The sequence below is a fragment of the Chaetodon trifascialis genome, chromosome 19, assembly GCF_039877785.1.
Source record: "Chaetodon trifascialis isolate fChaTrf1 chromosome 19, fChaTrf1.hap1, whole genome shotgun sequence".
Taxonomy (NCBI): domain Eukaryota; kingdom Metazoa; phylum Chordata; class Actinopteri; order Chaetodontiformes; family Chaetodontidae; genus Chaetodon; species Chaetodon trifascialis.
The window spans coordinates 16,711,795-16,731,817 of record NC_092074.1 but is presented as its reverse complement, the minus strand read 5'-3'; the positions used below and the strand labels follow the sequence as shown (position 1 = coordinate 16,731,817).

The 20,023-nt window shown below is 41.9% G+C and overlaps 3 protein-coding genes across 4 annotated transcripts in view; 2 read left to right on the top strand and 1 right to left on the bottom strand.

The window, feature by feature from the left end:
* LOC139347511 (mitotic deacetylase-associated SANT domain protein-like) overlaps window positions 1–20,023 on the top strand; it is a 340,723-nt gene that overhangs the window by 89,806 nt on the left and 230,894 nt on the right. Inside the window, exon 14 of one of the 2 annotated variants that reach the window (XR_011603337.1) lies at window positions 5,684–5,694. The exons of the other annotated variant lie outside the window; for it this stretch is intronic. The gene's annotated coding sequence lies outside the window, so the exon portion shown is untranslated. Of the gene's footprint in view, window positions 1–5,683; window positions 5,695–20,023 lie in introns of those variants that run through there. 2 annotated transcript variants of the gene reach the window in all.
* Window positions 319–3,499, top strand: LOC139347512 (rho-related GTP-binding protein RhoB). Its single transcript, XM_070987189.1, has one exon. It carries the CDS (start codon window positions 495–497, stop codon window positions 1,083–1,085), a length of 591 nt encoding a protein of 196 aa, XP_070843290.1. The 5' UTR covers window positions 319–494; the 3' UTR covers window positions 1,086–3,499.
* On the bottom strand, window positions 5,000–19,245 carry LOC139347508 (apolipoprotein B-100-like). Its single transcript, XM_070987172.1, has 26 exons — window positions 19,191–19,245; window positions 18,756–18,800; window positions 18,428–18,540; window positions 18,192–18,337; window positions 17,886–18,033; window positions 17,317–17,469; window positions 16,861–16,985; window positions 16,446–16,531; window positions 15,882–16,332; window positions 15,654–15,768; window positions 15,403–15,549; window positions 15,085–15,296; window positions 14,743–14,962; window positions 14,460–14,615; window positions 14,160–14,363; window positions 13,863–14,030; window positions 13,491–13,696; window positions 13,000–13,170; window positions 12,757–12,887; window positions 12,425–12,626; window positions 12,118–12,290; window positions 11,838–12,013; window positions 11,595–11,710; window positions 11,060–11,433; window positions 6,249–10,945; window positions 5,000–6,118 (listed from the first exon to the last, which is right to left on the bottom strand). The coding sequence occupies exons 1-26, from the start codon at window positions 19,243–19,245 to the stop codon at window positions 5,000–5,002; spliced, it is 9,909 nt and encodes a 3,302-aa protein (XP_070843273.1).

Sequence of the window (20,023 nt, the reverse complement as noted above, 5' to 3'; positions counted from 1 at the left end):
AAATTTTGTGGACAAAGGTCAACCCAGAGTGACAAAGGCTAAAGCATTGTTTTATGTATAAAAGGTGCTTTAATGGCGAGTATCCCACGCTAAAAGTCGCTTAAAGGAGAATTACAAAAAAAAAGTGTCGCGTAATACATCATCATGCAGTCAGACGTAGGTGATTTTAGCTGATCCAGGGTCGGTGGGTCCTCGTGGTCCATGACCCTCCTCTACATAAGGAAAACCGATGAGATCCAATCACCTCTTCCTTTACAAACCGTGATCTCACCTCCCTATTTCCGATTGGATCGCTATATTTAGGAAATCACCCAGCGCTTTATAAAGAGATCGCAGCGTTTACTGGTAAATGTTCTGGAGTTGAGAGACGGATGAGGCATACGGAACAGGTCTGCCCAGTTTCATCTAGGGTATAAGAGCAGTCCGAGTGAGTACAGCAGGGACATCTGTGTTTTGGATGCTACACTTGAGCCGGAGAAGGGAAAAAGGCAGGAATGGCAGACATACGTAAGAAACTTGTCGTGGTGGGGGACGGCGCATGTGGGAAGACATGTCTACTGATTCTTTTCAGCAAAGACGAGTTTCCCGAGGTGTATGTCCCGACTGTGTTTGAGACATATGTTGCGGACATAGAAGTAGACAACAAGCAAGTCCAGCTAGCTTTGTGGGACACAGCTGGACAGGAGGACTACGACCGGCTGCGCCCCCTCTCCTATCCGGACACCGATGTCATTCTGATGTGCTTCTCCGTGGACAGCCCGGACTCATTGGAAAACATCCCTGAAAAGTGGGTCCCTGAAGTCAAACACTTTTGCCCGAATGTACCCATTATATTAGTGGCCAACAAGAAAGATCTACGCAACGACGAGAACGTAAAGAACGAGCTGTCCCGGTTGAAGCTGGAGCCAGTGAAAGCAGAGGATGGCCGGGCCATGGCCATGCGCATTGGCGCATATGACTATTTGGAGTGTTCTGCCAAAACCAAGGAGGGGATCTGGGAGGTCTTCGAAACTGCAACACGGGCGGCCTTGCAAAAGCGAAAAACGCCGTCAGGAAGTTGTCTCAAATGCTGTGTTTTGATGTGAATCGACGCTGTCTGGGGAACCGTGACGCGCAGACGAGCCGTTTCCGTCTCTGGGATGTGTGTGAACATGTATGGGCAGTGACCGCGGTCTGGATACTCCCTTGCATTCACACGACCGCGGATGAAGCAAAGCGAACTGACTGCAGACAAGATGTTTCGAACACACTCGATAATCGTCTGACATTGGTGTGTGTGTGTGTTTGTGTGTGTGAAACGCACTGATTAGAGCACGTTCTTTGTGGGTCACATGATCCCAGTCTGACAGGTGGAGGGGTAAAAGGACAAGCCGCTACGTTTCAGTGGACGCCTTATGTGATCCCCTTCTCATGTGGACACGGCCTGTCCAAAGGCCTGCTTTGGAGCCAAGATTTCAGTTGCTCACTTTATGTGTCTCTTAAGTGTTCGCATAGGCCACTGCCTCACTGCCAAGGCTATACTTTGTGATAAGCAAAGCAGCAAAAATTGCACTCGTTATTTAGCCTATGTTCACTTTGTATTGTAAAATAATTGTATTTAGTTTTGCTCAGCACCTGAAAACTACAGTGATTCACAGAAAGTTTCACAAAAAGTACGAGTCAGGTCGAGGATGTCCATGGTGTTCAGTGTGGTTTCCTCTGATGTTTTATGCCATATTTGAATAACGACATAGCTTAAGTTTACAGATTATAAAATCCGTTGTCTCAGGTTTGTTAGTTGGTACCACATCCAAAAAGTATGTTTTTGACTGCAAAGTATTAAAGAGTTCAGCAGTTTTTTCTGCACCAGGTCAAACACAATCACAGGTCCAAGAGACTACACATTGGCCAGTCTTGAAAAGGGCTAACCACATTGTTCAGTGTAGTTTTGCAAGTTTTCAGGTGGATATTCAGTTACAGTTAAGTGTACAAGCAGTTACCAAAAATGTCTTTAAAAAAAAAAAAGTTAGCTGAGCATGCTTCTACCCCAAAATATTATGCTCACTGGTGGCTACAGTGACTCACTTTGGGAGGAGATTCATGAGAGGTGTTTTTTGAACATGGATTATAAAACAATGAAGGAGTCTGTAAATAACACACCCAGCAAAGGAGAAGAAATGCTGCTTCCTTAAAGCTCACCCGAACCAAGTCATTTGAAGCACATACATTCTCTATGTCTCTGGGATCCAGGTATGGCTATCTCAGAAGCTGGCTCATCTCAGCTATCTCAAAAGATTTGGAAGACCTGCGCAACATTTTCCGTGTGGCTACAGCTTCATTTCAACCTATGTGGGTGAAATTTCAAAGAGAAGATGGAGCATGTGAGAGCGGTGAGCATGTGAGTGTTTTGCTCAGTGAAACACATTCTCTCAGAAAAATGTTTTGAAAAGAAGAGTGGGCTTTGTCAGAGCTCTATGAGCCAGTCACACACTCTCATATGGGAACTAAAACAACTAAAAATGTCAATGGAATTGTATCATGGTACCATCTTGACTAAAACACTAGACAAAAAAAAACTAAATGTAAAGTAGCATTTTTTTTCTTCTGAGGCTGTAAAGGTTTGTTTACAGCACTAAAGCTGAATTGTGATTGGTCGAGAGACACAAAAAAAACACTTAATGTCTTCCATTATGACTGTGAATGTACCTCAAATTTATTTGGTAAAATGTATTGTTGGAGCTTTGAAGTTGGCAGCAGAAGGCAATGTCTTTGAGCTTATTTTTCATACTTGAGTAATAAATTTAGCTTGTGTTTGATCAGTGTCTCCACAGAGGTGTTGTGTTACTTGTCCTCTTACGCGACGGTGGGAGAGCTTGTTCGAATGACAGCTATGAACATCAATTACAGAGACTGTTGCTACACTGGGAATCCAGGGTAAAACCCTGGTGGATTCACATTGTGAGATTTTCTTTTAGTGATGTCTAGGGGAAAAAAGCTCAATTTTGCTTTGAACATGTCATTTCCCTTTCGTTCAGTAAGCAACCATAGTAAGGATATATCCAATTTTATAAATCCAGCCAGACTTACAACGGTGTAAAAGGCACATTCCTCCCTGCCTTGTGTTGCTGGGCTTTTTGCTGACTTACAGGACAGGAATGCATTGTGCTGGACTGGTTAAATTTCCCACACTGGCCCCCTTCATGTGCCTCTGATTTCCAATGTTGTCGGGTTGTAATTCACTGGTCAGACAGTGCCATTTTTCTCTGTTTCCTTATTTTACTTTTTTTGAGGAAAAAACTATGGACTCATGGAGAAGAAAAATGCTGAAAATGTGCCAAATGTATTTGTAAGAGTTAATCACATTATGACCACGTTCATGTGAAGACATCATTTCTAGGTCTGGATGGTAAATTGGGAACAATGGATGTTTTTGTGAGGAAAAACAACACGGTATGTAAGGGAACAAGTGGTACTGTTTTGGGAAAGTCAATAAAAGAATCAATGTGTGTCACCACCTCTACTTTTGCATTCTTTCGCCTCGTTTTCTCACACTAAAGACAAATGCTTAATGTCATGCTGCAGCTGGTTTCAACATATTTGAAAAAAATATTTATTGATAATTATATGAGCTTTGTTGCTTATATTTTGTGAACTACATTATCCACAGATTTTTTTTCCTGTTTTTGCCAGGATGCACATATCCATAACCATAATATAGGCATTATAATCATTGGTGAAAAGTAACTATGTTTACTTAAGTACAGTTTTGGGGTACTTGGATGTGTATTTTTTATTTTATGATACTTTTTTATACTTAAAATTGTACTTTTTACTTCATTGCATTTATTTATTATTTATTTATTTAATGTTTATTTGAATAGGGACAAGTATGTAGCGTAAATCAATGCCACACACTATAGCATTTATAGCCTAAGCTAATTTGCAATGCCCGTCCCTAGCTGAGTCTCAAGATACAAAAGACTCAGCAACAAAAACACAAGTAACAGTGCAAAGTACAGACAGCTACAGTTAGCAAATACTTTAGTGTACTGAATATTTTAATACTTTAGTGTACTGATTGTTTTAGATAGAAATCATGATGGGCTTACAAAATAGGATGCATGGTTATATAATTACCCACCCAGCAGTATGTAAAGTAGTTCCACACAACTCCACCCCAGCAGGCTAGTGAAGGATATGAGTAATTCTTCCACTGCTGTTTGTGATTACACATAGCTAATAGCTATCACTGGAATTGTATTCATGTATTTGAAAGGGTGAATACATTTTAGGACTTGGCTTTTTACTGTTGTTAACAACTGTCAAAATGACTGTCTACTTATTGTTTTGTGACAAGAGAGCTTTCATGTCACAGAAAGTATTTGTGTCTCTGATAAATTTAGACCTGAGCATACACATGACTCATGGGCATATGATGGGTGTGTAGCGAGTGTTCACAGATTAGGCTACATTGTGACTGTTTCCAGCTTGTTGTTTTTAAATGAACAATTACATATTTGTGAGTATGTGGGAAGCTACTTTGATTCGAACTAAAGCACCTCATGTCATGAAGGTGCCGATGTGTACACCATAGCGCAATCTTGAAGGAAAAATTATTCTGCAGTTTTTTACTAATGTTGAAAAATCCTATCATAATACCTTTGCTTAGACTCTGGCTTTTATATATCCCACCAAGGACTTAGACCTCCAGATATTTTGCTGAAAAATATAGAAGAAAAGCAGAGAGATGTATGCAGTACAAACTGTCTTTATTGAAGGCCACATATTGTGTTTTTTTAAATAGTACAAGGCACAAAGGGAGCACAGCAGGGGCAAAACAAGTGAGTATACTGTGAAATAACAAACAAAATTAACAATTTGAAAAACAGAGTATAGTGACAAGCCTCATGAGTACAGATAACACTTGTTAGTATGCAGCTCTATATTCTTTGCTAGAACAGATTTACCAATGTTCTTAAATGGTTATACAACAGACACAGTGAATACAAACACTGGTCAGTTAGTTGAATTTGGCAACAAATGGTAAAGGAATGTCAATGTCCATCTGTCTGTCACCTACTCTCACAAATGGTTCAACTTTTTTGCTTTTCTCCTTAAGGGTCTTAATGACATTGTTCTGGAAACCATTCACACGTTTTACCATTAAGTCAATCCAGGACTGGATGTCAGCTTGAAGCTGTTCAATAGACATGTCAGCCACAATCTCCTGGAGTTTAGCTCTCACAGCAGTCAGATATTCCATAACAATTCTGCGGGCCTCTTCAACCTGCCTGGCAACATCAGCCAGGACCTGGGAGTTGATGGCATCATTGTATACATCAGACACAAAGGTGGAAAACCTCTCTACATTCTGAGATTTAAGGGTTTGAAGAAACTTCTCAGTTTGCTCAATGGTAAACTGCATGAATGCAGAGAATTTGTTAAAGATATCTTCCAGCTGGATATTCCCAAGTTTCCTAACAGTGACAATCACTTGATCCTGAATTTTCCTCAAAGTTACAAACAGGTCATCAAGAATTTCTCTTCCTCTGACAACGTAGTTAGAGCCAGGAAGGGTGAATTCAGTGGTATTCAAATAATCAATGACTGCTGTAAACATGGTGGCAAAGTACTCTGGAATCTTTTGAACAGCCTCCTCAGATACATCTGCAACAAAAGCACTGAATTTCTCATAGATCTCAAGCCCAGACAGCCTCTGTTCATACCCAGGGATCTGGAATCTGGTGTCTCTCATGAATTTAACAACAGCATCCAAAACAATTTCGACTTTCTTTTTGTACTCCCTGAGGATAAGAACAGTCTTATCTGTGACAGTTGTCATAACACTGGAAGGATTTATTGCTGCAAGGTTGTCAATGGCCTTCTTGAACATCACTTTACCCTGCTCTCTAGCCTGCTCAAAAGAACCCTCAAGGCTTCGAGCATGTCTATAGATTTTGTTATATGTCCTGACAGCAGGATCAGACACAATTTCCATGGCTGTGGGCACATGTTCCTTCATTTGCAGCATCATCTCATATGGCATCTCCATATTCCAGGTTGCCTGAAGGTTCAGCTTCTCAGAGTTCACCACAGACATCTTCAGACCCAAGATGTCAATGTCTGTTGTTGGTTCAGACTGTGGGAAAAGGTAAACATGAAATTAAAAAGTATCTGACTAAAATATAAATATGCCATTCACATGAAATCACATGAAATTCACATCAAATGTAATTAGTAAGCAAACAAGTAAGCCAAAGTTCTCTTACCGGGTAGCGACCATAGAGTCTAGCTTTCACTTGTGCTGGACGCTTAGTCTGCATCTGAACTGCGATGAGCCCTGCAGATGGAGTGGACATAGAGACAACAAGGCCTTCCTCTGGATTTCCAGTAATCTCCTGGTAGACTTCCATAGTAAAGTCAGGAAGAGAAACCTTTGCTGAATTGGTGATGGAGGTTTCCACTTTTTCATAGCTGAAGATGATGATGCTGTCATGGTTTCCCTCTAGCATTGAATGTTTTACAGAGAGCACAGAGGCAATTTTAAGTCCACCGACTGTGTTCACATTGGTGTTGCCCGTAATCTTTCCAGTCAGAAAGTCAAATTCAGAGGATGAGGAACCATCAAGTTTGATGGTGAAGCTGTCCTGGTTGAGGATGCTGGCATCAGATTTGAGTGTGATCATTGGTGTTTTCATGGAGAACTCATAGGTCAGATCACCCATTACAGGGATCTTGATGCGTTGAATTTTGGGCAGAGTGATTTTTGGAAGAGTGAGCTTGCTGAGGGCAGATGGAACATGCAAAGTGGGCATTGTGATGAGACTGAAGTCAGGCAGGGGAATGGTGAATGTGGACACCTCAACGTTCATCAGTGGAACTCTGTAAGCAGGAACTGTGATGGTTTTGGGCAACTCAATGCTATATTTTTCATACTCTGCCTTTGCCTTGTCATAAGATGCAGCCAGCATGGCAGCAGCCTTATCCTTGCCAATGAGCACTTTCTTGTGCATGGTCTTGACATTGGTGTTAATGGCATCGATGACTGGATCCACATTAATGTCAATGGTGATCATCTCAGGGTTCTTTATGTACTTCAGCTTGGAGTTCATATCAAATGTCTGTTGAGTTGTGATCAGGAAATAGCTCAGGCCAGTGTCTTCCCATAGAGAAAAGCCTTCCACTCTTGGTGTCCTCAGACCAACAAATGGTACAGTTACTTCAGGAATGGTGAGAGGCTCCTTCAGTACATCCAGATTTGCTTCTCCAGAAATCTGGGAAAATATGTTTATTTCTCTGTCACCATTATCCATGCTGAAGTAGTGGGAATATTTGTACTGGTTGAATCTACCCAGACCTGTCCAGCTTGCTTGTTGCATGTCAGAGTTCAGGGTAAGTGACATGTCATTCTGAAGATCCATCTTTCCGGACAGACTGAATGGAAGGGCAACCTTGGCATTTCCCTTGTTCTTGGTGTCAAACACAAGCTCACTAGGTGTGACTGAAGCGAGCACAGAGCTTGAGAGAGATCCCTCAACCTCTCCAACTAGTTCTGCATTGTGAGAGGCAACAAAATCAATTTTCATGTCTTCAGCCTTAGCCTGGAACTTGACCACTGCAACACTACCCTTCATGACAGGTGTTTCCGTCTCAACCTTGGCATCAATAGTTACATGGCGGAAAATGCATATGTCGGCAACCACATTCTGATTCATTTTGAAGTTGCTGCTTCCTGTTGCTCCAGTGAAAGTCACTTTGGCTGTGTGGAGATCCATGACCACGTCCATGTCACTCTTGTGGGTTGCCTCATCTGAGAAGTCGTGAACTGCATATTTTCCGTTGCCCAGATTGTTAATGGTCAGCTGGGCAGTGCCATCCCCAAGCATGAAAACAGTCTTTTGAGTCATTGATGTTTCACTGAAGACGTTGAGGGGTGGCATGTTGAGATCATGTTTGTAGCTAGTCTCTAAAGTGGCAGAAACTCCATTTTCCATGCCAAAGACTGCATTATTGGTAAGTTCTGCAACATAGAGCTCAGTTTTGGCATTTGCAGTAGTTTCAGCAGAAGCATGAGCTGACAGGCCATGGAGAATCATTCTCCCCTTGTGGTCAAGTGTAAAACTTGACTGGTCAACCTTGATGTTCTCAGAAATGGACAGACGTCTCATCTCGGGTGCAGCAAAATGAGCACTGGCATCCACAGTGAAGTCAAGGACTTTCAAAGTAGATGTAGCCTGTGAGATAAGGTTAATTTTGAATTCTGGTGTGGCTAATGTAGTTGTGGTGTTCTCCAGGTCAGCTGTGGTCCTGAGTGTGTAATGAGGTGAGGTGACTCTGAATTCCCCATAGAGTTTTCCAAAAGAGGGAATCTTGGTCATATCTGACACTTTCTCTTTCAACTCCATAGTGAATGTGTCATAATCAAAAGATCTGATTTTCTCCATCTGTCTCATGAAATAGTCACTCATGTCATCAATCAGCTGTTTGAAGTCAAAGGAATACAGTTCATTCACAAGCTCCTGAACAGGTACCATAACTCTTTTCAGCAAAGGCTGGATGTCAATTGCCCGGACAGCAGCAAATGCAGACTGAATCTTTTCCCTCACCTGATACTGCTTCATAATTTTAACAACCTCATCCATGATGGCTCCAATCATTTTCTCAACCTCATAGCTGGAGAGGATCTCCTCTGCTTTGGCATAAATTACATTGAAATTGTTAGCAATGTTATGCTTCTTGATCCAAGCCATGACAGCATCCTTCACTGATTTCAACACATTCATGACTTTGTCAGTTGGGAACTTGGCTGTCAGGTTGGTCACAAAGTTTTCCATTGAGTTGATGAACTTTCTCAGGTCTTGGACAAAGAGGTTGAAGTCAAAGTTGTCTATAACCTCCTTCAGTTCTGACACTTTGTTCTGAAACTTGGCACTGATCTCATACCTGTTATTGATGTCTTTCAGCATGTCAATGCTACTGTCCATCAGCCTTATCATTGTGGTCTTTACGTTTTCAATAACTGCAGGCAGATGCTCAATGAATGGGATCTGGAAGAAATGGCTGTCACTGTTCTTGTCATATTTCACAAATCCAGAGATGGTGTAATCTTCACTGGCATCGCCGAAGAGGGGAGTTGAGGCAGCTCCAATCATCTCAATGCCCATTCTCTCTGCATTGTTATAGGCAGTCATCCCTTGATCAAAAGTGTGCTCGTTTACTTTGGATGTCATCTTCAGTGAGATGCTTTGCTCTTGGAGGCTCAGCATGCTGTTGAACTTGTTTTCCATGTTGGTCTTGATGGTGGGTCTGCCTTCCAGTTCATGGGTGGTTGAGGCTCTGTACTCAAATGAATGTGTGAAGAGCATTGGCTCTGCTTTCAGGAGGAATTTGCTGTATAGTTCGCCACTCTGCTGTCCATACAGATACACTGCACCATCTGAGTTGAAAATGGCATCAATGTTCAGAGTGAAGGGTGCGGCAACAGTTTTGACTGTGCTGTCCAGACGAAGAGATGGTGAGTTGAAGTTAGCCACATTGTTGAACTTCATGTTCAGACCAGCAACCTCCATATCAGTGGTATGTGTCATGTGAGTTCCCAGGAGTTTACCATTGGTATTGCATTTTGCAGAGAGGACCATGTCAACAAACTTGAGTTCGTAAGTGTGTTTCAGTTCTTCCTCTGAAAAGACTCCCATCATTGTTCCAGTCAGCTCCATGTTGAAGGGCTCTGCCTTGAACTGGGCATCATTCACAAAGTTAACCTCCATGATCTTCAGGTCATTTTTCACAATAACCGAGGCAGTAAAGCGCTCCATGTTAACTGTGATGTCATGCATGTAGGAGTTTCTCTTGTCAAGGAAGTTGTCAGTCTTGGAGCGGAGGGTAAAAGATTTCAGAGACAGAGATAGTGAGTGGGTGTTTTCGGTCCTCATCTCTTTGAGAGATCCAACTATGTTGTTAGAGAGGGTCAAGCCATCTTCATTCACCCTGAGGTTCACTCTGTTCCTGGTGTTGATGTCAAAGAGGTTACCCTTAAAGATGCCATTGAAATACACTTCTGTGCTTGCAATCTTTCCGTCAATACTGAGCTCAGCTTTGTTCTCTTTAATGGCTCCCTTTGTGGTGAGAGACATGGTGGCACCAGCTGTATCAACTCCACCATGGAAAACATTCTCAAAGGTCATTGGGCTGTGCTGAGCAGTTGTTGTACAGCTGGTGGTCAGACCATTCATGGTCAGGGCCAAAGTTGCCTTATGAGAGGCAAGGCTTGAAAAGATGTTCAAGGAGGCATCAGCATTCATCTCCAAGCCAGTGGGGTTCATAGACCCAGTGAGCAAAGAGTAGGCACGGTTCTGTGTGTCATCAGCTTGATTCTCTATCCTGAGGCTGGCCTGTCCATCAGTGGCAGAGAACTCCACCTGGCTACGAAGCATTCGCTCATCAGCCTTGGTCACAGAGTCAGACTGGATGGTAAGTTTGACATCCTTGTAGTTAAGGCTCATTTTGGTGGTGTGCTTGATGGGGTCACTGTTCATGTTGGTGTTTGACTCTATCAGAAGTTCCTCATTTGCAAATGATGCCTTGATCTTGTTTGCAACCTTCAGCATTTCAGAGTTCACGCGCAGCGTACTCTCCAGTCTTGCTTCCTTCTTTGCTGGCTCAACAGAGAAGGTGTGGAGATAGGTGGTGCTAGCAGTCATGGGTCCAACAGACACACTTCCATCTGTGTTGATATCTCCAGAGAGCATATTTGAGTCTAGGACGACCTGGGTTGTAATAGTAAGAGAAGTGTCCAAACCCAGAGGGGCGGTGGCATACACGCTGTACTTTCCTGTTGACATCACATTGTCTGTGACAGCAATGGTTTCTAGCACATTAAAGCCTGCGTTCATGAGCATGTGTTTCATGGAACCATCAATGGTCACTTTCATAGTTTTCTCTGCTGTGTCTGTGATCTTTGTAGCACCTTTAAAACAGACAAAACAGAACAACATTAATCAGTATCAACTGTCATGTTGTTTCTCTTGTGTTATATGATGTATAATTTTTCTACTTAAGAAAAAAATAAAGAATGAATTACCCTCAGTTGAGAAGGAGAGAAGCTTGATTGGACTGTCAGCCAGGATGTTGAACATGGCCAAGTAGCTAGGAGAATCTGCAGTATTGTTACCAGCAGACACTGTTGCCTCCCACCTATAATAGTTGCTGTTGACCTTGGCAGACACTTCAGCCATTCCCATCAGAGGCAAGGTGAGATCATATTCTGAAGGGATGGTAAAAGTGGGGATTTGGATCTCCTGCGAGGCAAAATCCATGCCCAGCTGAGGCATGGAGATGCGTGGGGAGGTGACCACTGGAGGTATCCTTAGTTGCTCAGATGATTTGCCTCCAAGAGGCAGAGGGATACTGATGGTCAAACGGTCCTGGTTGAACTGGTACCTGAATGTGCTTTCACTGGTGAAAGAATGAAAGCAGAACATTTATTAAATTCAAAATTCAACCGGTGAGTAAATGCTCTACTTATATATTTTTACAGTTTAATGAGGATGACGCTGCACATTTCTCTGCATCCATATGAAAAACAGTAATTATTATTAGATGTGGGGGTTACTTACAGGTCCATGAACAGGTTTTCAGGCATGGAGGGCATCTCCACATTTGCCATTTTGTTCTTCAGCATCTCAACATAGGGAACCTCAGTTGTGAGCTTGTCCATCCAGATACTGCTGGCCTGATGAAAAATCACACATATTTCTCATACTTAAGTCTGGAAGAACTAGAACTAAGTCAAGGTCTGCTAAAATAGTTACATTTTACTTTAAATAATTAAAAAAAAAAAAATTTAATTTAATTTTCACCTCAACTGCCTTTGTGAGGACATGGCGTAGTTTCATGTCCGTCTTGACAACCTGCTGGTCCATGACATCCTCCATAAACTGTCCGAGCCAGGCCTGGAGGGCCTCAGTGTAAGGCACCAGGATCTTAGTATCAGCATTCATTTTGGACATCAGTTGAACCTCAGCCTGGTCTTCACCTGATATACAAAGCATTTAGTATTTGACTTTAACATTTGAGACAGTGTTGGATAAATGCCTGAAGACATTAATTTCTGAAGTCCATTAGCACAAGCAGACATACCATATTTGAATGTGACAGCCTGAACAGAGGAGGTCTCTGGGAGCTTAACATCACTTTTGATCTCCATGATGAGTCCGTCAGTTTTGCTCATGATAGCAGTGATGGCGGCATCAGTTCTGAGTGAGGGGACTAACATCTGGACCTGCAGCATGCCATCAGACATGGCCTGAATCCTGTGATTAATACAACATGATAATGTCAATGCTTGCATATCAAAAAACTGCTGAATGTTTAAATGAGTTCGTAACTTTAAGTCAGATATATTATTCAGTGTGTTTAAACAGAGTTTGTGGCTGGGTTTACTCACTTGGCACGGCCAATCAGAGACAGTTGGGGCACGTTCTTGTTGGAAATCTCGAGGGTGAGGACTTTGCCTTTGGCACTGCTGTCAGTCATGCCAATCTTAACTCCTGCCTCAACATCAAAGTCAGGTATCTCGATTTGGGTGGTGAAGACATTCCTGTTCCTGTTGTATTTCATGGTGGCTGTAGCCTCGGTAGGCTGAGCACCTAAAGCCACAAAGTTAGAAAAATTATAACTTCATTATGCATGTATGCAAACCTATAAAATGAAAAAGGAGGTTATGGCACACAGAAACTTAAGTAGATGTAATTTATTTTCCAAAGGAGATGCTCATACCTTCAGCTCTCAGGGTCATCTTCAAAGAATCAACCTTCTGGCGACCATCCTTTCCTTCACTGAGGAGTTTGTAGGCGATGGTGGCTGTGTACTCAGAGACCTCTTTAGAGGGCTTGATGTCAACTGCAAACCTAAGGTGAAAAGAACAAAGTTTAAGTCTCTGGTGAAATTGTACTGTGTACTATGCAATCAGTGACATTAAGATTGAAAGAAGAATCACAAATTCTTCAAAAAACAACTTACTTGGTCTCTCCATTCAGGGGGAAGTAAGGAACAGCAGTCTTATCACCAGTGGCAGCAAGAAGTGTTTTGGTGCAGTATCTGACTCCAGAGAACAGAGGTCTGCAGTTTGCTTCACCCTCTGTATGTGGAATCACCGAAGGCTGACCAGCACCCACAATCAGAACTTTATTGCTATTTCAAAGAAAAAAAAACAGCAGAATCAGTTCCTGTTTTTTAATAATTTTGATGAACATGTTGTAATAAAGATCACTTGCAATACAATATGGTGCGACATGTCGAAACACTGTTGCTTTATTTTATTGCTGTTTTGTTGCTGGTTACAGAAAAAAAAATCTTTGAAATATCTTGAGAGTAGACCTGTATGTGACCTGCAACAGGTTTACAAAGGGAAACACACAACCAAATAAAAATATTTTCCATTTACCACTAAAAGACAAAACTGTTCAATGTATTAAATATAATTTATGAATGTATCTTGTAATATTTGTTACCTGATCCTGAAGAGCTTTGTGGTGCCCTGTGGAGCAGGGATGGAAAGCTTGACCTGATTCTCCTCCATGGTGATTTTGGCATTGAGAGCACTCTCATGGTACATGTTGGTGTGCATCTCAACAGTGGACACAATGAATTCAGGAACATGGACTCCCATCTTAGTCACAAACTCAACTCCAACAGAGGGCATGAACAACAGCTCCTTCTGTGAACAAAACACAGATCACGTGAAATTAAAATGTTTCAAAGTCATGAAAAAATATAAAATGACACTGCTACTCTCCTGCACTTTGCAGGATATTTAAGGAAGTATTTCAATAAATTAGTAACAGCAGTGTTGAGTTTTTTATTAAAACCGATGGAAAACATACCATATCTCGAGTCATGCGAAGGCCTCCTTTTGCACCAGGAGTAAAGGTGCCAGACAGAGCGAATGTCAGAGGCAAGCCAGATGCTGTTGGCATGATGAATTTGTTGTCCATGAAGATGTAATGGGCAAAGATCTCATTGTCAGTGCTGGACATCAGGTTTCCCATGACCTGATTAAAAAAATAAATAAATAAATAAAAAATCAGCAATCACTTTGAATTCTCTCTCGATATGATAGACAGTTGTAATGTGTCGGACGGGTATTATATTAAATGGATAACAGGAGTACAGAACAGTACCGTGGTAGGAATGATCCTCATGAGAATATCTGCATACATCATTGCGTTATCAGCAATAAACTTCAGTTCGCTGCCCTTGATGTAGCCAAGCTCAGCTCCCATGATCCTCAGGTAGGCCATGGCCTCCGGGGACTCCTGACTCTGCAGATCTTTCACCAGCTTGTTGAAGTTGCGAACAATCTCTCTCATAAGATTTTCAGGAACCTGAGGAAAAGTGGGATTAGTTGTGGCAGTTTCAGTGGAAATGATAGCACAATTCAGACTGAGTGTTTATCAGTAATAATTCAACACAAGACATACCTTCCTTTCTGATTCTGGAGCAGGAAGGAATATATCCAGTTGTGGTATCTTGTCAACAGTCCAGTACAGAGCCTTGCACAAAGTGTCAGGGAAAAACCCATTCTTTCCAAACAGAGCATCAACGGTTGGCTCAAAGCCCTTTCCTTGCAGGCCAACCTATCAGAAAAATAAAAGAGTGTGGGCTTAATGTGTTTAAGTCTGAGTCTGGGCATGTGAAACCACAATTTGAAACAGCAATAAATTACTGATTGTTATAACCTGCAGTAGAACATACAGTACATACCTCCCAAATATTCATGTTGAAACCAAAAACTTTCAGGGTAGTTTCCAGCATGGCCTCCCTTGGCATCTGGCTACTGGGATCAAAGATGATGTTGCCCTGAATGCTGGCCTGCATGTTCTCGTGTGCCACGCCCAGCTTGTAGTTGCGAGACTTTGTGGTGTAGTCGTTGTGAGTGGTGACCTCAGTGTCCTGCAGGGCATCCATTATCTTCATACCAAGCCTGAGGTGATAATGAAATGTAAAACAATCAGCTGAATATATGCTGGGTTGTTAAATCAGCACAGTATTTCCATGAAATGAAGCATAAATTGTGCTGTCAGTTGAAAGGTGTCCCATTCTTACTTCTGGGTCTCAGAGTCAGTGGAGGAAATGATATTGTAGATGTGGGAGGTCACAAAGGACTTGATCTGATCGTTCTGCTCCTGCTTAAGCAGCTTCTTCACCATGTCAATGTCACTGTCCAGGGGACTCCTCATCAGGATCAGGTAAGCTGCCAGGCGCTTCTGCACAGCACCCTTGGGGTACTGGCTGACTCTCTGGAGGTTAGAACGAACCTGGACAGAAAAACAACAGTTGTTTGGGACTGTATTTCAGCAAACTCCATACTACAAGACTAGGAAGCCATGATACTCCTCATCTGTGGAGGGGAATGTTGGTTACCTCATCTGTCACAGTCATGCGTCTGAAAGCCTGGATGGCGGCCAGCTGCACAGACAGTGTGGTTATAGGCTGTCTCATGCACTTCAGCAGGATGGTCCTTATAGCAGGATCAGCAGCCTCCATTGCATCTCCCATGTTACCAACAACCTGGAGGGGATAATACAGACAATTTGAAAAAACATGGAACTGGAAGTTGCCATAAAATGTTTTTTTAATTTCATAAGGGTTCTATTACACAGCTGGTTACCTACCCTCAAGGTCAGGAAGGTCAGATCTTTCTCCCCAGCACAGTCTGCGCCCAGGAGAGAAGCCATAAACTCAGAGACAGCAGTGATCTCAGGGGTGACACCCTCAGCCTGATACAGTCTGATGATAAAGTTAGAAAAGTTAGATATTAGTGATACATGACAGAAACCAACTCACTGCTACAGTATTGAGGATGACTTTCCTCATATTTAAAAAACATGATATGTACTTACTTCCTGACTACATTGCTCAGAGCATACATGATGGGTTTGCTCTGCTTGTACTGAGCCATTGCCAGCATGTCTTTCACCATAAGGCGGGAGGGGTTAGGCAGCAGTCCCAGGGCGTAAACAGCAGCATCAACCTCAAGAGCAGCCTCATCAAAGGTCCTGAGAACCTTCAGCATGGCGCTGGTGCACTCTGGGGTGCCGCACTGAGCCAGAGCTTGCCATGTCAGAGAGCTGGACATGTCCATCATCTCATCAGCAGCAGATCCCAGCACGTCAACCTTCAGGCCACGCAGCTCAGACACCAGCTTGTGGAAGAGGCTGGCACGCTCCTCACCCTGAGTGGTCTGTGAAAGGGTGTTGAGCTGCTGCATTGTGGCAATGGCAGCATCCTTGGTCTGCACAGGGGACTTGTCTTCAGTAACATCCATGGACAAGTACTTGAGGTTGTCCTCATCTGCACAGAATTGTACCACAAACAGTAAGAAAATGGAGAAACATTTGACACATTTGACATACTGAGCATATTTTGATAATGTACAAGCTGCATTTAAAAACTGAAATACTCACTGCGGTCAAAGATTCTGTCGTTGATCTTGGCGGTCTCCCTCAGAGTCACAGTCTGCTTCACCATAGTAGAAATTCCATATTCATTCCTGTTTGCAGAAGAAATCAGACAATTTCAATAAAAGGGCCATAATAGGAAGTAATTACACTTGACAAGAATGATTTTATTTGATATCAACAACCTCTATTTTTCTGTTTGAAACTTTTTAAAATATGGACAGTTTGGAGAATACAATGTGCAAAATCTTGAAATGTGGGTTAAACATCAAGCAATTAAATGTTCATACCCAGCACCACATCATTCATTTAAACATACCAAAAGTTCAAATATTGAGAGTATTACTCTCTGCCCACTGTAGAAATGGATCACATTAGTCTAAAGGACTTGATGGTGATACTTGATTGTTTTAAAACTTACTGGTGGGAGAGGGGCAGGAAGATGTGTTTCTCTGTGCAGATTCCACTGGTCATGTATTTTTTCTGGTTGTCAAACTTGTAGTTGCAAGTCTGGGTGCTGCTAATCATCTTGGACAGAGGGTAGTTCTGATGGCAGAGAGACAACATCAGTATTTTCTTAGATCATGAGGAAGAGCAGACTGCTGGAAAACAGTTCAAATAAACAGCATCATGAAAATCTATTGGAAGTTTTTGTTTTTGGTTTTACACAAGTGTCTTTTTAGTGTCTTTTTCTGTTTTTTTTTTTTTTTTTAATTTAATAAATTTTTAAATTTTAATGATATTAACAGGGTTGTTTTAAAATTTGTAACTAAAACTTAATATTCTCTACTTGGTAGTAAATGTTGTAACTTACAGTTTCTAAATCCTACTTGGCTTTAGTTTGTGATGGTGACCGCATGAGGTTGTTTAATCTTACCATGCCGGTGATGAGGGCCAGTGGGCTGGTGTCCTGCCTGCGGGCAAAGAAAGAGTCGCATCTGGAAAGATCCCTGCTGACAGTCACATCGGTGGCAATGTCCTCTCTGGCGTTAACAGTGAAGTCGGTGGGGCACACTCCATGCACGGTGGGCTGAAAATGAAGAGCCATCATCAATACTGAGGATGTTTCAAACAATTTAAAAAACAAAGGGGCCACAGCTGGAGTGGTAAACGTGCTTTTTGTCCTGTCGCAATCGCCCTGAATCTGATTATCAATTTATCTCTGAGATTGCCCCCCATTATGAGAGCAGGTGATGCCATTAGAAAGATAAACTTATCTAAGACTTTGACCTGCAGCTGAAGTCATTATGAGAACATGATGTTACAGAAGTGTATTTATCACCTGTGACTGGGGCAGCTTATCTACTCATTGTGCAACTTGTTTATCTTTGCATGAGTCTGCACCACAAACAGAATCAAGTTCTACTTGGTGGCCTGAATTGATTAGTGACTGTGGTAAATACTGATGAAAGAAAAATAAGTCAATAAAAGAGTTGGGGGAGCTACCATTTCTTTGTTCCTCTCTTCTTCCATTACTGGCACAAGGAGAGCAGAGACAATTCCCCTCTTGATGTTCAAGATGTTGACAGGCTCATCATCCTCAGGGAAGAGTTCGACTTGAGTCTGTCCTCCAACTGCAATCTTCAAGGGGTTCCTGTTGACGTGGACAGCTCGTCATTTACAACCTGCCCTTTTGCCCATCATCTTCTTTCATTTCTTCAGTTTTGCACACTTTCCTTATCAATTAGTGGTCACTTTTAAGACTAAATAATACAGAAGAATCTTTGTTGGAAACATAACAAGGCAACTTACTTGGCCATGGCAGCTTTGAAAGCCTTAGCTCCAGCAGCAGGGCGATACACTGGGTTCCCTTCTGCATCCACACCAGAAATCTCGCTCAGAGAACATTCTGTTGTGCGGAGGATGAAGCTACAGGTCTGGGGTACATCAACCTCAACCTGTGTGACAGATTAAACATTGTTTTTACTGTTTTCTATTTGGGGTCATGGGACTGTTGTGTTTGCAGTAATGATCGGCCTATGACATACTTTGCAGGAGACTCTGGGGCCGCTCTTGTTGTCCGTTGCTCCATTTACGCCGTTAAAGGTCTCAGCTTCGTAGTCATACACAAACCGCCTGAAGTTCTTGAATCTTTTGGCCACTAAAGAGTATTTAAAACATCAGTTAGAGCACTGTAATGTTAATGTTTAATGCACTGCACTCAATTTTTTACCACTTTTTTGACAAAGTGACACTTTATATATCTTTAAATACTCAGCAGTGAGGGTTCACTTTTCTGCTGCGTATTTGTCAAATTGAATCACACCTTACAAAAGTAATCTATAAAACAATGAGGAGATGAAAAAAGCAACTCACAAAAGCAAACTGGAGACTGTTCGTCAACACTTGCCACATCTTGCTCTGCGAAGGATGAAACAAAATGTTTGCTTGACACTTTAAAACGCCACAAGCTGCTCTAAAACACAACTGAGAATACTTTTTTTTACCTAAATCATGTAAACTTGTTATTTACAAGTACAATTAAGCCATTTTCAAGAGTTTGTTCTTTATTTTTCAGCTCAAAACACTGTTTTGTCAGTAAGTTAAAATCGATTTTTACAAAAACAACTCGCATAACAAAATTAATAATCGACTACCAAACCATAACGTATTACTACTCTTATTCTTTGTCACACACAAAACTGAAAACAGCAAGAAATTGACACCTTCTAACTTCCTTTTCTCAAAAAGATTTACACAACACCATGTCCTTAAGTTCTACTAGCTTCCAAATAAAAACACAGTACTTACGGGCTAGTGTGTACGTGCCCAGCAGCAGCAAAAGGCAAAGCTTGGTACCCCCCATGATGGGCTCTGTAAAGCTCCTGAAAGCCTTAGGAGAGTCCTCCTCTTTCTGTGAAGACTAATTCTTGTGCTTTGGTCCTCTGTCTTTTATAGTTCTCAAATCTTACTGTATGTAATTACCAGGACATGCAAATGTGTTGCCCTGGTTCCAAAGTCTGAGCAGTCCTTGTGGCAGGCCAAAGGTTGTAATGTTGTCTGTCAGCAGTGGGTGGGGGTGGGGGTGGGGGCAGTGTGATGTTAGATTACCTCTTGTTTTATCATTTGGGGTTGTTTTTCTGAGCCACTGGACTGCTCCTGAGGTCATTTGTAACCGAGAAATTAATATATTAATGAAAAGGATGCATGAAAAGAAATGACACATATCTCAAAAATACATTTGTAATCAGATCAATGCCATATAACGGCTCGTATATCCTGAATCACTAACTTTGATTGCTGCTCAAAGGGCAATACGCAAGTAAATTAATTTGGTGGTATCAGCAAAGTAGGGGGATGTAGCATACTTTTTTTTTTCTCCAGCTGTATGTGCCCTTTCACTTTTACATCTAAATGTTTCAAAGGTGTTGTCCTCCAGTCAAGCGATTCCCAGTTTTGACTGTTTCAGAGATGTGATTTCATACTGAGTTTTTCAGCATAAGGTTACAATGTAGTGTCCTCAAATTCATGACAGCCTCTTACAGAAAGTTAAGTAAACCTTTGCCCCATGACGCTGAAGAATATGAATCATATTGACGCAGAATTGAAACCGAGCCACCAGCTGCTTACTGTATGCTACCACT